This window comes from Nycticebus coucang, chromosome 4 (assembly GCF_027406575.1).
Source record: "Nycticebus coucang isolate mNycCou1 chromosome 4, mNycCou1.pri, whole genome shotgun sequence".
NCBI lineage: Eukaryota > Metazoa > Chordata > Mammalia > Primates > Lorisidae > Nycticebus > Nycticebus coucang.
Genome location: NC_069783.1, coordinates 7,912,806 through 7,929,351, shown reverse-complemented (window position 1 = coordinate 7,929,351; position 16,546 = coordinate 7,912,806). Strand labels below are relative to the sequence as shown.

The following is a 16,546-nucleotide window of genomic DNA, read 5'->3' as shown; positions in this document are numbered from 1 at the left end:
TAAAGACACAGATAATTCTTAACTCAAATTGTGAAAGGGGAAAGTAATTACCTCCCCACTCAAAAACACATCCTTCACCCTTCGTTATGGCGCATATTTAGAGATAATGAAGATTAAACTTATTCAGGGGGAGAAGTTGGAATAACTGTTTAAGACTGAGTACTAGAAAAAGCTTTTGTCAAATATATATGAAAATAGCACTAGAATCATAAAACAATCAAAAATAAGATTTGAGAGTCTCCAGAAAGCAGGTGTCTACCCATCAGGCTAAGATTTCTAAACAGGTCAGGTCCAGGCCTACCCACCCCATCGCCCCCACAAATCTACTCAAGTTCAGGCGAAGGTAACAAAGCTGTAACTTTGACCCAACCTTATGGGTAACAACTACAAACAGAGGCAAAAACCTAACAGACCATAAAGACTTAAGCAGGGACTGCCAGCAGCTTAATGTCTGGCCAAACCTCATTGATTCTGAGGAGCTGGACGGGGGCTGACCTTTAGCTTGTAAAACAAGTTTCACAGAGTAAATCCGTCATATAAACAAGACTGTGGGGGTGTGCTGCAAATATTTCTAAGGAAAATAAACAACTGTTTTCAACCACTTTAAAAGGCTCGCTTCAGAGTCCACAAAGTGTTCTATGAACAGCCACTGGGTCCTCTTTATTCACCCAAGCAGCTCTCTGCAGAATCCCCACTGCTTGTGTGCTGACCATGACCTCTTCATGCCACCTAAGGGCTGTCCCGTGACCACTGGGCTCACTTCAAAGGCCCCAAGTCCTTGTCCTCTATGGGTTCAGCATCACCATCACTTACTGACACGGAGGGCACCCAGCCCTTGGACCCCACAGAACCTACAGATGTCTCAATCCTATGTCACGAGAGGCTGGACAGTGCAACCCAAGTCCACCTCTGCCTGAGGAGATGTGATTCTGGGGTAGGCAAACAATGGTCCGGAAGCCAGTTTTTACCATGGCCAAGAGCTAAAGATTTTTACAGATTACCATTCCCAACTGACATTGAGGATGGGGAAGATGAACTCTAAACTCCAATTAAAGGAAAGAATTCTACTCTTCTTATTAGACCTGCCTTACTAAAAAACTATACTCCACTATTATTTTTATTTTAATTTTTTATTTTTTTGAGACAGTCTCACTATGTCACCCTTGGTAGAATACTGTGGCGTTACAGCTCACAGCAACCTCAAACTCTTGGGCTTAAGTGATTCTCTTGCCTCAGCCTCCCAAGTAGCTGGGACTACAGGCACCCACCACAATGCCCGGCTATCTTTTGATTGTAATTGTCATTGTTGTTTGGCAGGCCCGGGGTTGAACATGTCAGCTCCGGTGTATGTGGCCGGCACCTAGCCGCTGAGCTACAGGTGCCGAGCCACTAGTACTATTATTATTATTATTATTGTATTTTGAATTTCATTAGCAAAAAAATAGTAGAAATTTACTTTCTCTCTTATTATCCAAGTACCTCTATGATAATCTTGATGTTGCCTCTAGACCTACAAAGCCTAAAATACCTGACCAAATACAGAAAAAGTGTGCTAACCTGGCCTCAAGGAGCAACAGAAAACATCTCTCCTGAGGGATCGGCCAGCCAGGCCCTCTCATCCCCAATTGGGTGGCACTCACTGTACGGCACAAGTTTGGTCATAGAACTCTGAGGTCTCAATTCCTGCCAACAAGGGTAGGAAGGGTCCCCTGCCTTCTTGGAACCCAAAGATGCTGCCCTGAGAGGGAAGGAGGGCTGCAGACCGCAGGCTGCCCCACCCCAAGGCACCAGCAGGCTCCACCCTCCTGTCTCATCTCATCTCCCCTCCTGACAAAGGGTGGTCTCAGAGGAAGTGACATTTCTGAAAGACAGAAGGCAAAAGTAAAGCAAAACAAAACGCACACCAATCTTGTGCCCTAAGGGTCTCTTTGCCAAGAAGAGTCAGACATACATTAGGATGGCAGCTCTGTGTCACCACACATCTGACTTTGTAGAAAGTAACAGAGAATGTTAATGATGGTGTCAGATTATTTCCAAAAGCCTTTTGGGAGGCAGAGACTTGCACTGGTCTGCAGGCTGGGTTTAAAGCGAAGCAATAATGGACCTACCTCCTTCCGGGAATAAAGCCAGGCCTGAAGAATAGCAGGTGTCACTAAGAATGAAGATCAAATAAATGTCTATGCTAAATCACAGCTGAGGAAAACGTGTGCGTAAGGACAAATGAGAAGGGCGCGTTTGGGTTTTATCTGAAACAACTGCAGTTGCTCGTAGTCTATGCACACCTGCAACAGAAGATGTGCACGTGGGTGTTCACAACAGCCCCAAGCTGGACACACCCGAATGTCTGTCAACGGTAAAATGGAAAAACTGTCACGTACTTTAGAGTGCCGCGCAGCAACAGAAAAACTCTACCTACCCAGAACATGATGGAATGTGACAAAAATGTTAAGCAGAAGACTACGTGCAATATAACCACAGCCAAACTTAACTGTTTGTGCCTCTGGATACGTATACTGCTAGCAAGAAAATGACATAACCTCCATGACAGGGGCAGCCTCTGAGGGTGATATGATGGGGTAGGCCTGCAAGGTGCTCTTGGGTACTAGCTGAGGCTAGAGAACAGGTGATGGCTTTATAATGCTAATTCTTTAAATGCTACACATGTGGGTGTGTATGTATGTATTTTATATTTATATATGTGCATGATATCATTTGAATATCTGTCCCCTGCTAATCATTTGAAATATGGTGGAGGTGGGGCCTGGTGGGATGTGTCTGGGTCGTAGGGCAGATCCCTCAGAAATGCTTGTTCAGCAGGTTAACCGTATGCCCCCGGGGAGGGGTCCACTTGCCCTTCCTCCATCCTCTCTCACCACATGACATGCAGGCTCCCTTCCCCCTCCTCTACCCCAGATGGAAGCTCCCTGAAGCCCTCACCAGACGCTGAGTCACACCTCTTGCACCGTCTGCCACTGTGACCCAAATAAATCTCCTTTCTTCACAAATTTACCCAGCCTCAAGTATTCTCTTAATAGCAATACAAAAAGGCTCAGCGATTGTAGCTCCGCGGCTAAGGCACCAGCCACACACACCAGAGCTGGTGGGCTCGAATCCAGCCTGGGCCTGCCAAACAATGACAACTACAACCAAAAAATAGCCGGGCGTTGTGGCGGGTGCCTGTAGTCCCAGCTACTTGGGAGGCTGAGGCAAGAGAATCACTTCAACCCAGGAGTTTGAGGTCGCTGTGAGCTGTGACATCACAGAACTCTACCAAAGGCGAGAAAGTGAGACTCTGTCTCAAAAAAAAAAAAAGGCAATGCAAACGAACCAATACAATAAACATGAGATACAAGAATACAAGTAAATTTAAAGCATTTTTTAAAGAAGAAAATTGGAGTTTGGGAGCGGGGCCTGAGCCAGTCTCTCCAGCTACGGGTCCTTTCAGGGCTCTGCAGCTTTCCAGAGGTCCACTTCAGCACCCTGCGACCCTCTAGTCTCCAGCATGCCCAGACCGACCCCCAGAGGTACTAACGTGGGTTCTTCGGGGCGCTCTCCCAGCAAAGCAGTGGCCACCCAGGCGGCAGGATCCACTGTCTGGCAAAGGAAAAATGCCAGCTGTGGAACAAGGACCTCGGCAGGCACTGGGGGCATGTGGCGGTTCTACACAGAAGATTCACCTGGGCTCAAAGTTGGTCCTGTTCCAGTATTGGTTATGAGTCTTCTGTTCATCGCTTCTGTATTTATGTTGCACATTTGGGGCAAGTACACTCATTCATAGATTCGGTTACATCCATCTGTCATCTGAAGAAGAAGGAAAAAACCCAACATATCTTGGACCAAAAAGTATAGCGATTTTCTGCTCATGAGAAAGAAATTTTAAGTCTGCTGTTTCATAGGGGACTTAACAAGAATTGATTATGAGAAATCAGTTTTTTTCTGTGGCTAATAAACTTAAATTCATTTATACAAAAAAAAAAAAAGAAAGAAAGAAAGAAAATTGGAGTTTGGGGAAAGAGCCAGAAAATGTAGCCAAAACGACTGTGGACTCTCAGGGGTAATTTACTACTCTAGCATTTGCATTTTGTTCATACGCAGTAAGTAAGAGGGACCTAGGAATCCTCTAGTGCCATTCCTAGATGTTCAGAAAGAAGCGAGAGGAGGAGGAAACTGAACCCAGGCCTGCCGGCCCCAGCCTGGGGCTTTTCTTCCAGCATCAGCTGCTTCCCAGTAACCCTGGGAGGCAGCTTTGGGCAATCCTACTAATCTAATCTTGCAAATAACTGTTTTCCTGAGCTCCTAAAGTATGTGACCCTTGAGGGCAGGCAAAGAAATACTTATTTTTCCCCAAGTGGTGTTTTCATTTCTGGGATTCTGCTCCCATCTTGACCAGGAAGGGGTTGGAGGGAAACATAGCAAGCACCTCTGCTGAGGAGGGCCAGCCGTGGTCACAGGAGCACCCGCACCTGCCGAGCGGCACGGCAGGGAGGGGCAGGCGGGTCTGTGTGTGTGGACATGCAAGTGGCCGGACTGCCACCCACATATGCAGCCCCAAGGACGCAATACAAGCAACTCTACAGAAGACAAAAAGACAATAGTTTTTTTTTTTATTTTTAATTCCATCTTAGTAGCAAAGTACAAGCTTATTTATTAAGCCAATTAAGCGCCCACATATACAAATTATAAAAGCCAGAAAAAAGTAAACTGCTACAAAAGAGAGAGACAGGCAAGTTTAGCATTATACACAAACTGTATGTGTATACAGGAAGAAAATCATCATTGTTGCCTCAGGGAAAGTTGGAGGACTGTTTTGTTTCTCTACATTTAAACTCTCATTAACATTAGAGCATTATTTTTGAAATTTCTTAACATTAAGGAAAATGAAAAGTACATCCATATCCTATACTTTGCCTTTTTCTATTCTCCCAGAGTATCGAGGATTTAACTTCAAGCACAAAAATGTGCCAAAGGAACAGATTAAATGGAAGAAAATAAAAATACTCAAATCTGCCTATTTCTCCATATAATTACGGCTGTCTCTTTATCAAGCCCCTGACACGACACTGCAGTATCTGCATGTCCGTTACCTGAATACCTCCTGTGTACCTTTAATCATCTCCAACTTACTCTGTTTTTTAAAATCTGTATTATTTTTATTGGTTTCTTTTCCTTGTATATTTTCTTTTTTTTTTTTTTTTGTAGAGACAGAGTCTCACTGTACCGCCCTCGGGTAGAGTGCCGTGGCGTAACACAGCTCACAGCAACCTCTAACTCTTGGGCTTACGCGATTCTCTTGCCTCAGCCTCCCGAGCAGCTGGGACTACAGGCGCCCGCCACAACGCCCGGCTATTTTTTTTTTTTATTGCAGTTTTGGCCGGGGCTGGGTTTGAACCCGCCACCCTCGGCATATGGGGCCAGCGCCCTACTCACTGAGCCACAGGCGCCGCCCTCCTTGTATATTTTCAATCTGAGATTGGTAGAACCCTGGGATGGGGAAGCCCCAGATGCAGGGGCTGATTATACAGAGAGAAAAAAACCTTGGGAGTCACACGTGAAGCTGTCACAGTGGTTACCTGAGGAGAGGAGAAAAGGCGGTAACCAGAGCCTCAGTTTTTGGTATTGCCCAAAATATTCGCCACAAGGATGTATTCAGGTATGATTTGGGTGGTAAAGATAAATACATGATGAAAGAGAAGATATTAACCCAAACTACTGGGCTGAAACAGTCCCGGAGCACTGTGCCAAGGGCCACCATGGACCTCAGAAGCTGGGTCCAGCAGGCTGAGGACTCACAAGGGGTAGAAACCATGGAAGGCTCCCAGCAGGTGAGAAATACCAAGAAGGCAGGCACCAGCTGTGGGAGGCAACGGCAGGACCTGCGCCCCAAGGGACAAAGCATATTTGACCCTCCTACTACCCCGAGTTTTGAAATATGCCTCCCTTCTCTCTCCACAAATTGTTTTCTGCAAAGTTCTCAGCAGTATTTAAAACAGAAAAAAAAAATGGGAAAGAACCCCAAATGCCCATCTTAAAGAATAACCACACAAACTATGTACACTCATGATTACCTTCTAGACAGCTGTTCACTACATCAGATGTGTATGGCGGCATCATGTGGTTATGAACACGGGAAGTGAAAAAAGAACCCATTAATGCCAAACCCATACACACTGTGTAACAACGCTGTGTTAACAAGTCCCTTCACCTTCAAAAATCTAAAGAACCAAGTGCCCAGGGCCCCTGGAGATGCTGATGAACACCTAGACCCTACGCGGGCTTCACTGGAATTACTATTTTAGAGAAACCGGAAACAGATGACTGTGAACTCCAACCACGTCAAAAAGCTTCACATCCTGAATTTTATTTAGGGCAAAAAAAAGCATCTAGGAGCTCTGAAGGGGTGGAAAAGACAAGGCCACAGCCGCTGTGGAGTGCAGCAGAGAGGCAGCAGGGCAGGGCGGCTCTAGGCAAGGCCCACCTGACCTCCTGCTCTAGGGTGAGATAGACGGTCCAGCATGGGGCCCCGACCCCTCTGACACCCACATTTCTGTGCTCTGCCCACTCCAGCTAACAGAAGAGAGCAGACTCAAGGCAGGAAATGGGCTATCTCAGGAGAAGGGTCCCAAACAAAAAAGGAGACATTACACCAGAAGGTGGGGGAGCAGAAGGGCTGTGTATAGCTTCGCCTGCAGGCCCTGGTCATGGTCATGCATAAGGCCCAAGCTCCCAGCCTGGGAAGGTGACCTTCAGCTGGGAGTGAGGTCAATCTTCCCAGTCCCAGAAGACAATGGAATCCTAAACCACTGATTTCCCCAGGAAATAAGACTCAAGCCACATGAACTTCACTTTAACAAAATAAACAGGAGCGCACAGACGTGAGATAGAGGAGCCCTCTTTCCCAGTCTGCATGCAGACAAGGAGTGCTAACTAGGAAGCTGCTTCCAGTGGGAACAGAGGCCGACTGGAGGTGCCATCACCAGAGCAGGAGCTCAGGCTTCTGTCCCATTCAGCACACTGGGCTCTGCCACTGCAGTGGGGCCCGCCCTGCTGTCCCCTGGCTGTCACATTTGTGTTTTATGGGCTACTTCAAAACGTATAATTGTAGGCCAGACGTGGTGGCTCATGCCTGTTATCTTAGCACTTTGGGAGACGAAGGTGGGTGGATTGCCTGAGCTCTGAAGTTCGAGACCAGCCTGGGCTACAGCCAGACGTCATCTCTAGAAATAGCCGAGCATTGTGGCGGGGACTTGCAGTCCCAGCTACTTGGGAGGCCGAGGCAAGAGTATCTCTTGAGCCCAAGAGTTTGAGGTTTGCTGTGAGCTGTGACGCACTCCACTGAGGGCAATAAAGTGAGGCTCTGTCTCAAAAAACAGAGAAAAAAAAGAAAAACCAGTGCTGTATCCCTTTGGAGAGGATTGCAGCGGCTAAAAACCACTGGTCTGGGAATCAGTCAGACCTGATTCTAAACCAGGCTCCAGTTACTAACCGAAGGACCTCAGAAAAATAACTTCATCTCACTGACTTCCACTTCTTCATCTATAAATTAAGAATAACAATACGAGCCAGGCGCGGTGGCTCACACCCATAATCTTAGTACTGTGGGAGGCCCAGGCAGGAAGACTGCTTGAGCTCAAGAGTTCGAGACCAGCCTGAGCAAAAGCGAGACCCCATCTCTACCAAAAATAGAAAAACTAAGGGAAGAGAATCACTTGAGCCCAAGTTGGAGGTTGCTGTGAACTATGATGCTACAGCACTCACCCAGGGCGACAGCTTAAGACTGTCTCAAAATAAATAAATAAAACAAAATAACAATACCTGCCTTAAAGGTAATAGCTTCATCAAAGTATGGAGTGTCTGACATACAGTCGGTACTCACTCATAGAAATGATTAACATCTTCAGGTTCTCAGAAGGGCTGGGTCTACACCAGGCCAATTAAGTTAGCTGTTAATAACACACTGTCCCCTAGGACTGTCCCAATCATTAGGATAAATAATTTTCAGGTCTGATAATGGTTATGAGAAAAAAAACTCTAAGAACATAATACCTTTTCTGCTCTGTAAGCCTTTCATCTCCACAAATAAGTTTTTTTCTATCAGCACTTGAATTTTTCAAAACTTCAGCCATCCACATGCCTATAGTCCCAGCTACTCGGAAGGCTGAAGTGGGAAGATCACTTGAGCCCATGAGTTCAAGTGTGGCCTGGGCAACATAGGAAGACTCTTGTCTTTAAAACAAAAAGTTCCAGAACTTTTTCTGGTGTGTTTCTGACTCCTCCCAGGAGAGGGGCCACATGGCCAGCAGCAGGGTGATGTGCTCTGGGCCAACTTGGAGTCTCTACTTTAATCTCAGGGTTAAAGGAGAGGGGTTGAGCCAGCCAGTCCTTTCTCTGTTACCCCAGCCTCCCTGGCTGAGGGAGCCCCAGCAGGCCTGCCCCTCTCATGTCCCCGGCCTCTCTCTCCCTGGAACCTGGCAGTCCAGTCTGGCCAAGCCCTCACCCCACAAGTAGCCACAGTGCTAGGTGTCCATCAAAGATAATCTCCAAAGTCCTCAAAGAGCTCCCCAGGAAGGGAATTACTGTGCCACTCGGGTAAGCTCCTTGGCATTTAAGAGAAACAACTTCTAAGTTACAGAAAGACAGTGGCAAGTGTGTGGGCCCAACCCCAAGTACTACATGGCGCCTGACACTCCACAGAGCAAATGATTCTTCATTGCAATATTTACAACAGCTTGCCTCCCAAACTAAAAGTGGAAGAAACTGACTCAAAGAGTCTAAGTGACTTGTCCAAGGTTATTTATTTACCTTTGAACTCATGAAAGGCCAGGAGAACTGCAGCAAATTGAAGCGTAGAAGGCAGCTTTCAGAACTCTGTGTGTGCACACGTGTGTACGTGTATATGTGTACATGTGCGTGGTAGGTGTGTGCATGTGTATATGTGTGTGTGCTGGGTCAATGTGCATGCATATGCATGTGTGTTGTGAGCGTGTGCACACCCAGCTCCCCACCCTGCCCCTAGCCAGGAGCAGTACTAGCAGGCAGCACCCATTCTACACTTCCTGCTTCCTTTAATGTCTGGGGAAAATCATCACCTCTCATACCTCCTCCACAACACCAGGCTTCCTTTAAACCCTTTTCTACCAGCCCAGGCCAGAGCTAAAGCATGAAGCTACTACTTCCACACCAAGAGCACTGCATGTCCCTTCATCAAGAAAGCTGCTAGGGAATACAAATGTCTACATACAATAACTAAGAAAATGCCATGAAGGCCACGTTGAACAGTTTGATGAGAATATTTCAGGTTGTATATGAAACCAGCACATTGTACCCCTTGATTGCACTAATGTACACAGCTATGATTTAACAATAAAAAAAAAAAAGAAAGAAAGCTGCTAGGGCCATCTCCTCAGTCCCAGAGGCCCATGCATCCCTGAGGACATGGCAAATGGCCCCCAGCACTCTAGCACAGGGGTGTCCAACCTTCTGGCTTCTCTGGGCCACACTGGAAGAAGAAGAGTTGTCTTAGGCCACACATTAAATACACAAACACTAATGAAAGCTGATGAGGAAAAAAAAAAGGGGGGGTGGAGGTGATGCTAATTTTCATAACCTCTGCCACCACAGAGTAAGCAAAAAAGCCCTCCCATAAAAATCCTAATTATGCAGCAGCCCATTCACAGAGTCTTTTAAAATCACAGCAGGTCCCAAGTTTACAATCACTAACATAAAAAATGTACACATCTAAGTAACAAAATGTCTTTATTTTTTGATTTTATTATTAAAGTAAAAGAAAAGTGGGCAACATAAAACTAGTGGCGTAGTTAATGTTGTTTTTTGAGAAACTAATGCATCGACATCTGGTTCACAATTCTCAGTGAGATGTCAAGGTGCTCATCAGATATTTTGGTTCTAATTTAACTCTTAATGTGCTTCATTCTTGAAAACAGGTGTTTGCAAATGTACGTGCTACCGAAACGTGATGACATGAATAAGATATGATTGTGACATGAGGGATATTTATCTCTGGGAAGACAGGACCTATGAAAGTCCAGTAAAGAGACATGATCAAATATTTCTTTAAAATTCAACATCAGATTGCAGCTCTGTGCATTCTATTTGAAAACTGGCAGGTAACATATTTATCCCAACTGAAGACAGAGTTGCAAATGTACCAAAATATTATTTTCCCAGAAATCTTGAAATCTGTTTTTAAATTCTTGTATCAAACGGAAAAGCAAGGCTGCATATTTTTCACTGTTCATAGGACTGTTTAGCCAATTGTGTTGAAATGCATAAAACTGCCTTAATTTAAACCTGCCATAATTTCAGTTTCATTTGGAATGCTCTGATGGTTGAAACACTGTATTAACAAGTTGGTTTTTACCTTGAAGACCAATGTTTAACTGATTTAAATGAGTGGTTAAATCCACTAAAAATGTTAAATCGGCAAGCCAGTTTTCATCATCAAGTTCTGGCACAAATTCGGTTTTTTAATACCATAAACGACCTGATAACATTGTCACAAACCATAAAATCTTTTCAACATCTGGCCTTGACTTAGCCATCTTACTTCCAGAAAGTAAACAATGTTGCCAGAGTCAGCATCAATACTTTAAACCAATTCCTGGAAATGGTGATGATTCAATACCTTGGCCCTTATTAAATTCAGTCTTGACGATTTGCATGACGTTATCATTTTTAAAGCTCTTACACATTAAATTTTTCACCAGGATACTTCATTAAACATGAGTTGGGGGCAGCAATTGCGTTGTCTTCTGTTAATTTGACAAGTCCCTCTATGTTACCTATGTTACCTGCCATCTCCAGGACACCTCCAGTAACTACATCACACATGTTGACAATGAACAAAGAAAATCACTTTAACATATTTTTTACTGCTTGGTATAAATTTTTTGATTAGTATCTTTTTTTTTTTTTTTGGAGACAGAGTCTCACTTTATCGCCCTCGGGATAGTGTCATGACATCACAGCTCACAGCAACCTTCAACTCCTGGGCTTAGGAGATTCTCTTGCCTCAGCCTCCCACATAGCTGGGACCACTGGGGCCAGATTCAAACCCACCACCCTTGGTATATGGGGCTGGTGCCCTACCCACTGAGCCACAAGTGTCGCCCTTGATTTGTATCTTTTAATGGCATGTTAGTGACATCATATTTATCATCAGTACCACTAATAAAAATGGCAGGTTGAGCTACATTTGTACTATTTGTGCTGTGATACATCACCAAATCATAACATTTTAACTTAGCAGCTTTACTCTCCAAACTTCTTTCAATAGATTTTCCACTTTCTTCAGTTTGCGTGACTACGTGAGACGACCTGATTTTAGGAATATCCCCCTTTTTTCAGGGCAAATTATATCTGCCATGCTTTCCATACATTGCTTAATGAACTCACCATCAGTAAATGATTTTGAAATTTTGGCTATTAAATATGTCACCACATAACTAGCTTTTACATTGGAATCTGTCTGAGTTGTACTTTTTAAAACATTTTTTGCTGAGAAGACAGACTTTTTTCCAGTTCCACTGTTGTTTCCTTCTGACACAATTCCTCACAGGCATCAAATTTGGCAGCATATGTTTGCATATAATGCCTTTTCAAATTATAGCCTTTTAAACTTGTACAAATGCCCTACAAATTAAGCAGAGTGCCTTACTATTTGCCTAAACAAAAACATAGTCATCTATCCATTTTTCATTGAACAATCTTCCTCCCACCCTAATGTTTGGGGGGGGGGGCTCGGTTTTCATTTGCGTTGCTGTAGAAACCAGGCTGGGATAAAAAAATAATAATGGATAAGGGATTATATAAGTACTTTTATTATAAAAACTGACAGGAAAATAGAAAGCAAGGTTTGGGCCCTTCCACATCTTCCCTGTCGATACAAGTAAAGGCAGAGGCTGACTGTAAAGTGCGGCGGGCAGGGATGTGTAAGGCGCTGCAGACACATGGAAGGACCTGTAATGTTCAGGCAAGAACCCTTACCTGACTCCAGAATGGCATTAAATGATTAACGCTGCAAAGGTAGGTTGAAATATTACTGATAATCGCTGCCTCTCCAAGTAACGGCGATGGCGTCAATTGGACCGTCTGGGCTTGGACAAGAACACTGGACGCCGCGCGCTGCCAAACCAAGGCCGGGCATGCGCACCAATAGCGCGCGCAGAGGTATGTTTATGTGATGTTGCCACTGGACGTTGTCGTCTACAAAGCTCATGCAATCGATTTCCACCAAAAAAGTCACACACAAAAAAAACCTCATAATGTTTTAAGTTTACAATTTTGGGTTGTGCTGCATTCATAGCCATCCTGGACACCCCTGAAGACAGGACACCCCTGCCCTCAGAGCAGATGTGCAGCCCGCCAAGCCACCTTGGGCAACCACCTGTGTGAGTCACACTCTCCCTGGGCCGGAGGAGTGAATGAGATTGGAGGCCCGGGTCGTCATTTGCCCTACATGCAGGTCACACAATCCTGGGCTATTCCTGGGCCTTTCCAGGGGAGAATGAAATCACTGCCATCTTTAGTCTGGCCATTTCTCTATCTCCCACTCCCCAGTTCCTGTTTCCCACCCAGACCTGGCCCCATTCCCCTATAACAGAACGGGAAGCAGGAGGAGAAACCTCAGGATGGGGAAGGGAGAAGAAAGGCAGGAAGGAACCACGAGGCTGGCTGAGGCCCAGCAGAAAGCCCCCCCGCATCTGCAGCAGAGATGGTTTTCTGAAAGGACGGCCAGTGCCTTTAAAGCCCTGGGCAGTCCTGTGCCTATCTCACATCTGGAACCCACAGCTTCCCACCCCACATCTGTCATCTCAGGCATGAAACTTATTTCCCTAAAGTCTGAACAGTGCGATGACGGCAGAAGGCCTGGGTGCACAGATTCACCCGGGCACCCTTCCTTCCCCGCCCTTCCACCTTCCCCCTGCCATCCTTACAACTCAGGCTGACAAGTGAGAGCTACTGGTACAGACCAGGGGCTTTTGTCCCCACACCTTCACGTGAATTACTAGACCTCTTGGGTTTCAGTTTTCATATTCCAATAATGGGGGTAATAGTATCTATTTGATACAGTGGCTGTGCCAGGTTAGTGGAGGACCCTTCCCTTCCCACCTCCTCAGTAGATAGCACAGCAAAGCCAACTGGCCATCTGATCAGCGCCTGACTCTGGGAGAGAGCCCAGTCTGCCTGAGGGCTTGTTTGGTAAGTGGGGCTCCCTCAACCACAGAGGGTCCTGGGTAGGGGAGGAGGGAACAGGCGATCACCCACTCTTGATTTTAGAACTGGGTTCCACACTGTTCCATTCAGCCCTGGGGCTATGCAGGACCCTCCAGGGCCCAGGGTGCAAGGAGCCATGAAGAGGGTATGGAAAGTTTATCATCAGCCCTGGCCCCAAATACGCAGGGCTACTTTACTGTGGGCTCCAGAGGCATTCATCTGAAGAAAGAGCTCTGTACCAGGTCACACACAAGATCACATTCTACTGCTTGCCCTAGACAGAACAGGGTCCCCGAGCTGGAGCTGCGCTCCTGACCATGGCCCAGCCATGGGGCACAGGCCTGTGCTTCAGAAGCAGCAGAGTGTAGACAGAGACAGGGGATCACCAGGAGGTCCAGAAGGTCTTGTACATCTTTTTTCTTTAAGGTTTCTGGCTGAACATAACTGTGTGCTCCTGGAGTACAAGATGACAAGTTGAGGCCATGGCCCAGAAGGGAGGTGTAGGCCAGGAACCCAGCTGGGGCAGCCTGTCAGGAGAGCAGGGCACAGATGAAACAGTGGGCACAAGCTGCAAATGAGGACCAAGGCAAGAACAGGAGGGTCGCCGCAGGACAGGGCAGAGGGGCGGGAAGTGAAGTAGAAGGCAAAGGGCTCTCGGCTGGGCAGCTGAGGGCCAGCACAGCTTATTTTCAGCTTCTCCCCAAGGAAAGGCTTCAGCCCATTAGTTTTACTTTCTTTGTTTTCCATCCAAAGAAAAGAAAATTCAAAACCCCAGCTAACAGAACAAGAGAGAAGTGAGGGAAAGGACTCCCTGGGCCATAGCAAGTAAGGGAGAAAGCTGAACCTCCCACCCCCATGCTGGACCACTGCCCAGAATGATTCCCTTCCCAGCTAAGGGGACATTCAGGCCTGCAGACATTATGGAGAGGAGCCAGAGGGCAGGCCTGGGGTTCTGTTTACCGCCCCCTCTCCCAGCAGAGTCCACGGATGCTGCAATTCCCAGAGAATCTCCCCAGGACCTTCCACTCAGGGGCACAATGAACACAAACCTATGGACTTGAAGATGCTGAGTTCCAAAGACAAAGACTTCATTTAATGTGTTTGCTTTGAGGAATGGAAGGGGGGGGGGAGAGATAAAGAGACATAATAAGGTATAAACTATAAAAGTGAAGACAATCTATGTTTCTCAGACCAAAATGCTGCCTGCTTTGAAGCTAATATATGCAAAGTATTTACTGTTCCTCAAGAAGCCTGAAAAGGCTGCAGCAGCCTACAAGCAGGTCAGCAGCTTACGGGGCTCAACAGGCGCCTGGGGAGGGTTACTCTGCTGCAGCCCTGAAAACAGCAGATGTGCAACAAGAATGGGTGAGTGTCGCAGCGAGGAGAAGAAACACCATCCGGACTGCCACCTGCTCGCTGACACTGTCATCTCGCCCGAGGTTCTAGATACAAAATTCTACAAAACTACTGTCCTTAGAACACTTTGCACTTTAGTTATCTTTCCAAGGAACAAACACTACAATTACACGCGAACATATGTGATATAATACACATATTAGTTTTCCAGCAGAAACTAAGACTCTTGCCCAAAAGTCTTTAAAAAAAAAAAAAAAATCAGTTGATTACTATGAATGCTGTACACATAGCTCTATAACCCTATTTCAACTATAAAAACAAATAGTTGGCAACGGCAAAAACATAATTTTTAACTAAGAAGTCCACTGCACTTCCTTGGCTCTGATTTCTCAAAATAGATGAGAAGAAATGAAAAGGGTCTATCAGTACAACTTACCCAAAAGTCAGGGCACCCACATGACAGCACCAGTGGTGGTAGCAGTAACAGCCTTGCGTGTGCACCCACTTTCCAGCTTGTAATCCTCCACCTCAGACAGCAGACACATAGGCAATGTTACTGTCACAACGCAGACAGTAAAGCAGGTGCCTGCAGTCTTAGCTACTCAGAGGCCGAGAAGAGGATCACTTGAGCCCAGAAGTTTGATGTTGCTGTGAGCTAAGATGCCACAGCACTCTACTCAGGGCCACAGGGTGAGACTCTCTAGTCTCCAAAAAAAAAAAGGAATAACGAAAGCTTAAGTAATTTTTCCAAGGCCACAGAGGTAAGATAAGCCAAGACGCCACCTTTGTTGTAGTCTCCTTTTTCTGCTCAAAAAATTACTTCTACATTCTCCTAGTCTGCTGTTCTAACATCATGTGCTATGCTGTTTCCTTAGACTGTTCGAGATAAACTACCGTTAAAAAGTCAAGGAACAACAAACCAAGAAAAGAAAGCTTTTTCAATCTTGGGGGGAAAGTTTTAAACCCCTGTGCTCCATCTGTATCGCTTCTCAGACAGGTTCCCACCACTGTCTGAGATTACTGTGAAATAGTCCCTGCTTTCAAAGACTCGGAAGTTTCCCAAGGAAATTGTGACTTCTCATTCCCTGAATCCTAGAGAACAAAGATGGAGTTCGGAGTCCTTCAGGACAGGCCCGTGTCTTCTTATCTGAGTTTCCAGCACCAGCACAGAGCCTGGCACATGCAAAAGCTCCCTGAACGTGGAGGGACCAAGCCAGGCCGTGCTGCTCCTTAGTGAGTACCAAGGCCCTGTGACAGGCTCTGTGAGGGGAAGACACCCTGCAGCAGATAACAGTCACATCCTGAAGAAAGTGACAGGTTGTTAGCAGGGTGGAGGTGCTCCAGGCAGAGAGGTAATGGGGCAGAGTGGGCCCCAACTGGCACCTGGCTGTCTGAGGGAAGGGTCAGGATGAGCAGAAACAAGGATTGAAAACAGACAGGACAAACAGAACAAACAGCCAAGGGACAGACGTGCTTCCTTCACTTGTCAGTGCTTTTGTAAGCCCAACTCCTCTGTGTGCAATGGATTTAAAAAGTCTCTTATGGATTAACAAGCTGTGGTATACGTACACTATGGAATACTATTCAGCCATTAAAAAAGATGGAGACTTTACAGCCTTTATATTAACCTAGATGGAAGTGGAAGACATTATTCTTAGTGAAGCATCACAAGAATAGAGAAGCATGAATCCTGTGTACTCAATTTTGATATGAGGACAATTAATGACAATTAATGACATGGTAAGGGTCAGGGAAGGGGACAGCAGAGAGAGAAAGAAGGAAAGGAAGGGGTCTCGGTGTGTCCCACACCTTTTGGGGGCAAGACACCATTGTAAGAGGGTCTTTACCTAACAAATGTAATCAGTGTAACCTGGTTTCTTGTACCCTCAATGAATCCCTAACAATAAAAAAAAAAAAAAAGAAGTCTCTTACCAGAATATAAATTGTTCAAATGTGT

At 45.8% G+C, this 16,546-nt stretch overlaps 3 protein-coding genes across 6 annotated transcripts in view; 2 read left to right on the top strand and 1 right to left on the bottom strand.

Moving 5' to 3' along the window:
* Positions 1 to 16,546, top strand: part of ITGB1BP1 (integrin subunit beta 1 binding protein 1) — a 250,104-nt gene that overhangs the window by 144,366 nt on the left and 89,192 nt on the right. The window lies entirely within an intron of this gene.
* The window catches only part of ASAP2 (ArfGAP with SH3 domain, ankyrin repeat and PH domain 2), a 193,073-nt gene that overhangs the window by 126,506 nt on the left and 50,021 nt on the right, over positions 1 to 16,546 (bottom strand). The window lies entirely within an intron of this gene.
* On the top strand, positions 3,441 to 3,951 carry LOC128583587 (protein transport protein Sec61 subunit beta-like). Its single transcript, XM_053587854.1, has one exon. It carries the CDS (start codon positions 3,503 to 3,505, stop codon positions 3,776 to 3,778), a length of 276 nt encoding a protein of 91 aa, XP_053443829.1. The 5' UTR covers positions 3,441 to 3,502; the 3' UTR covers positions 3,779 to 3,951.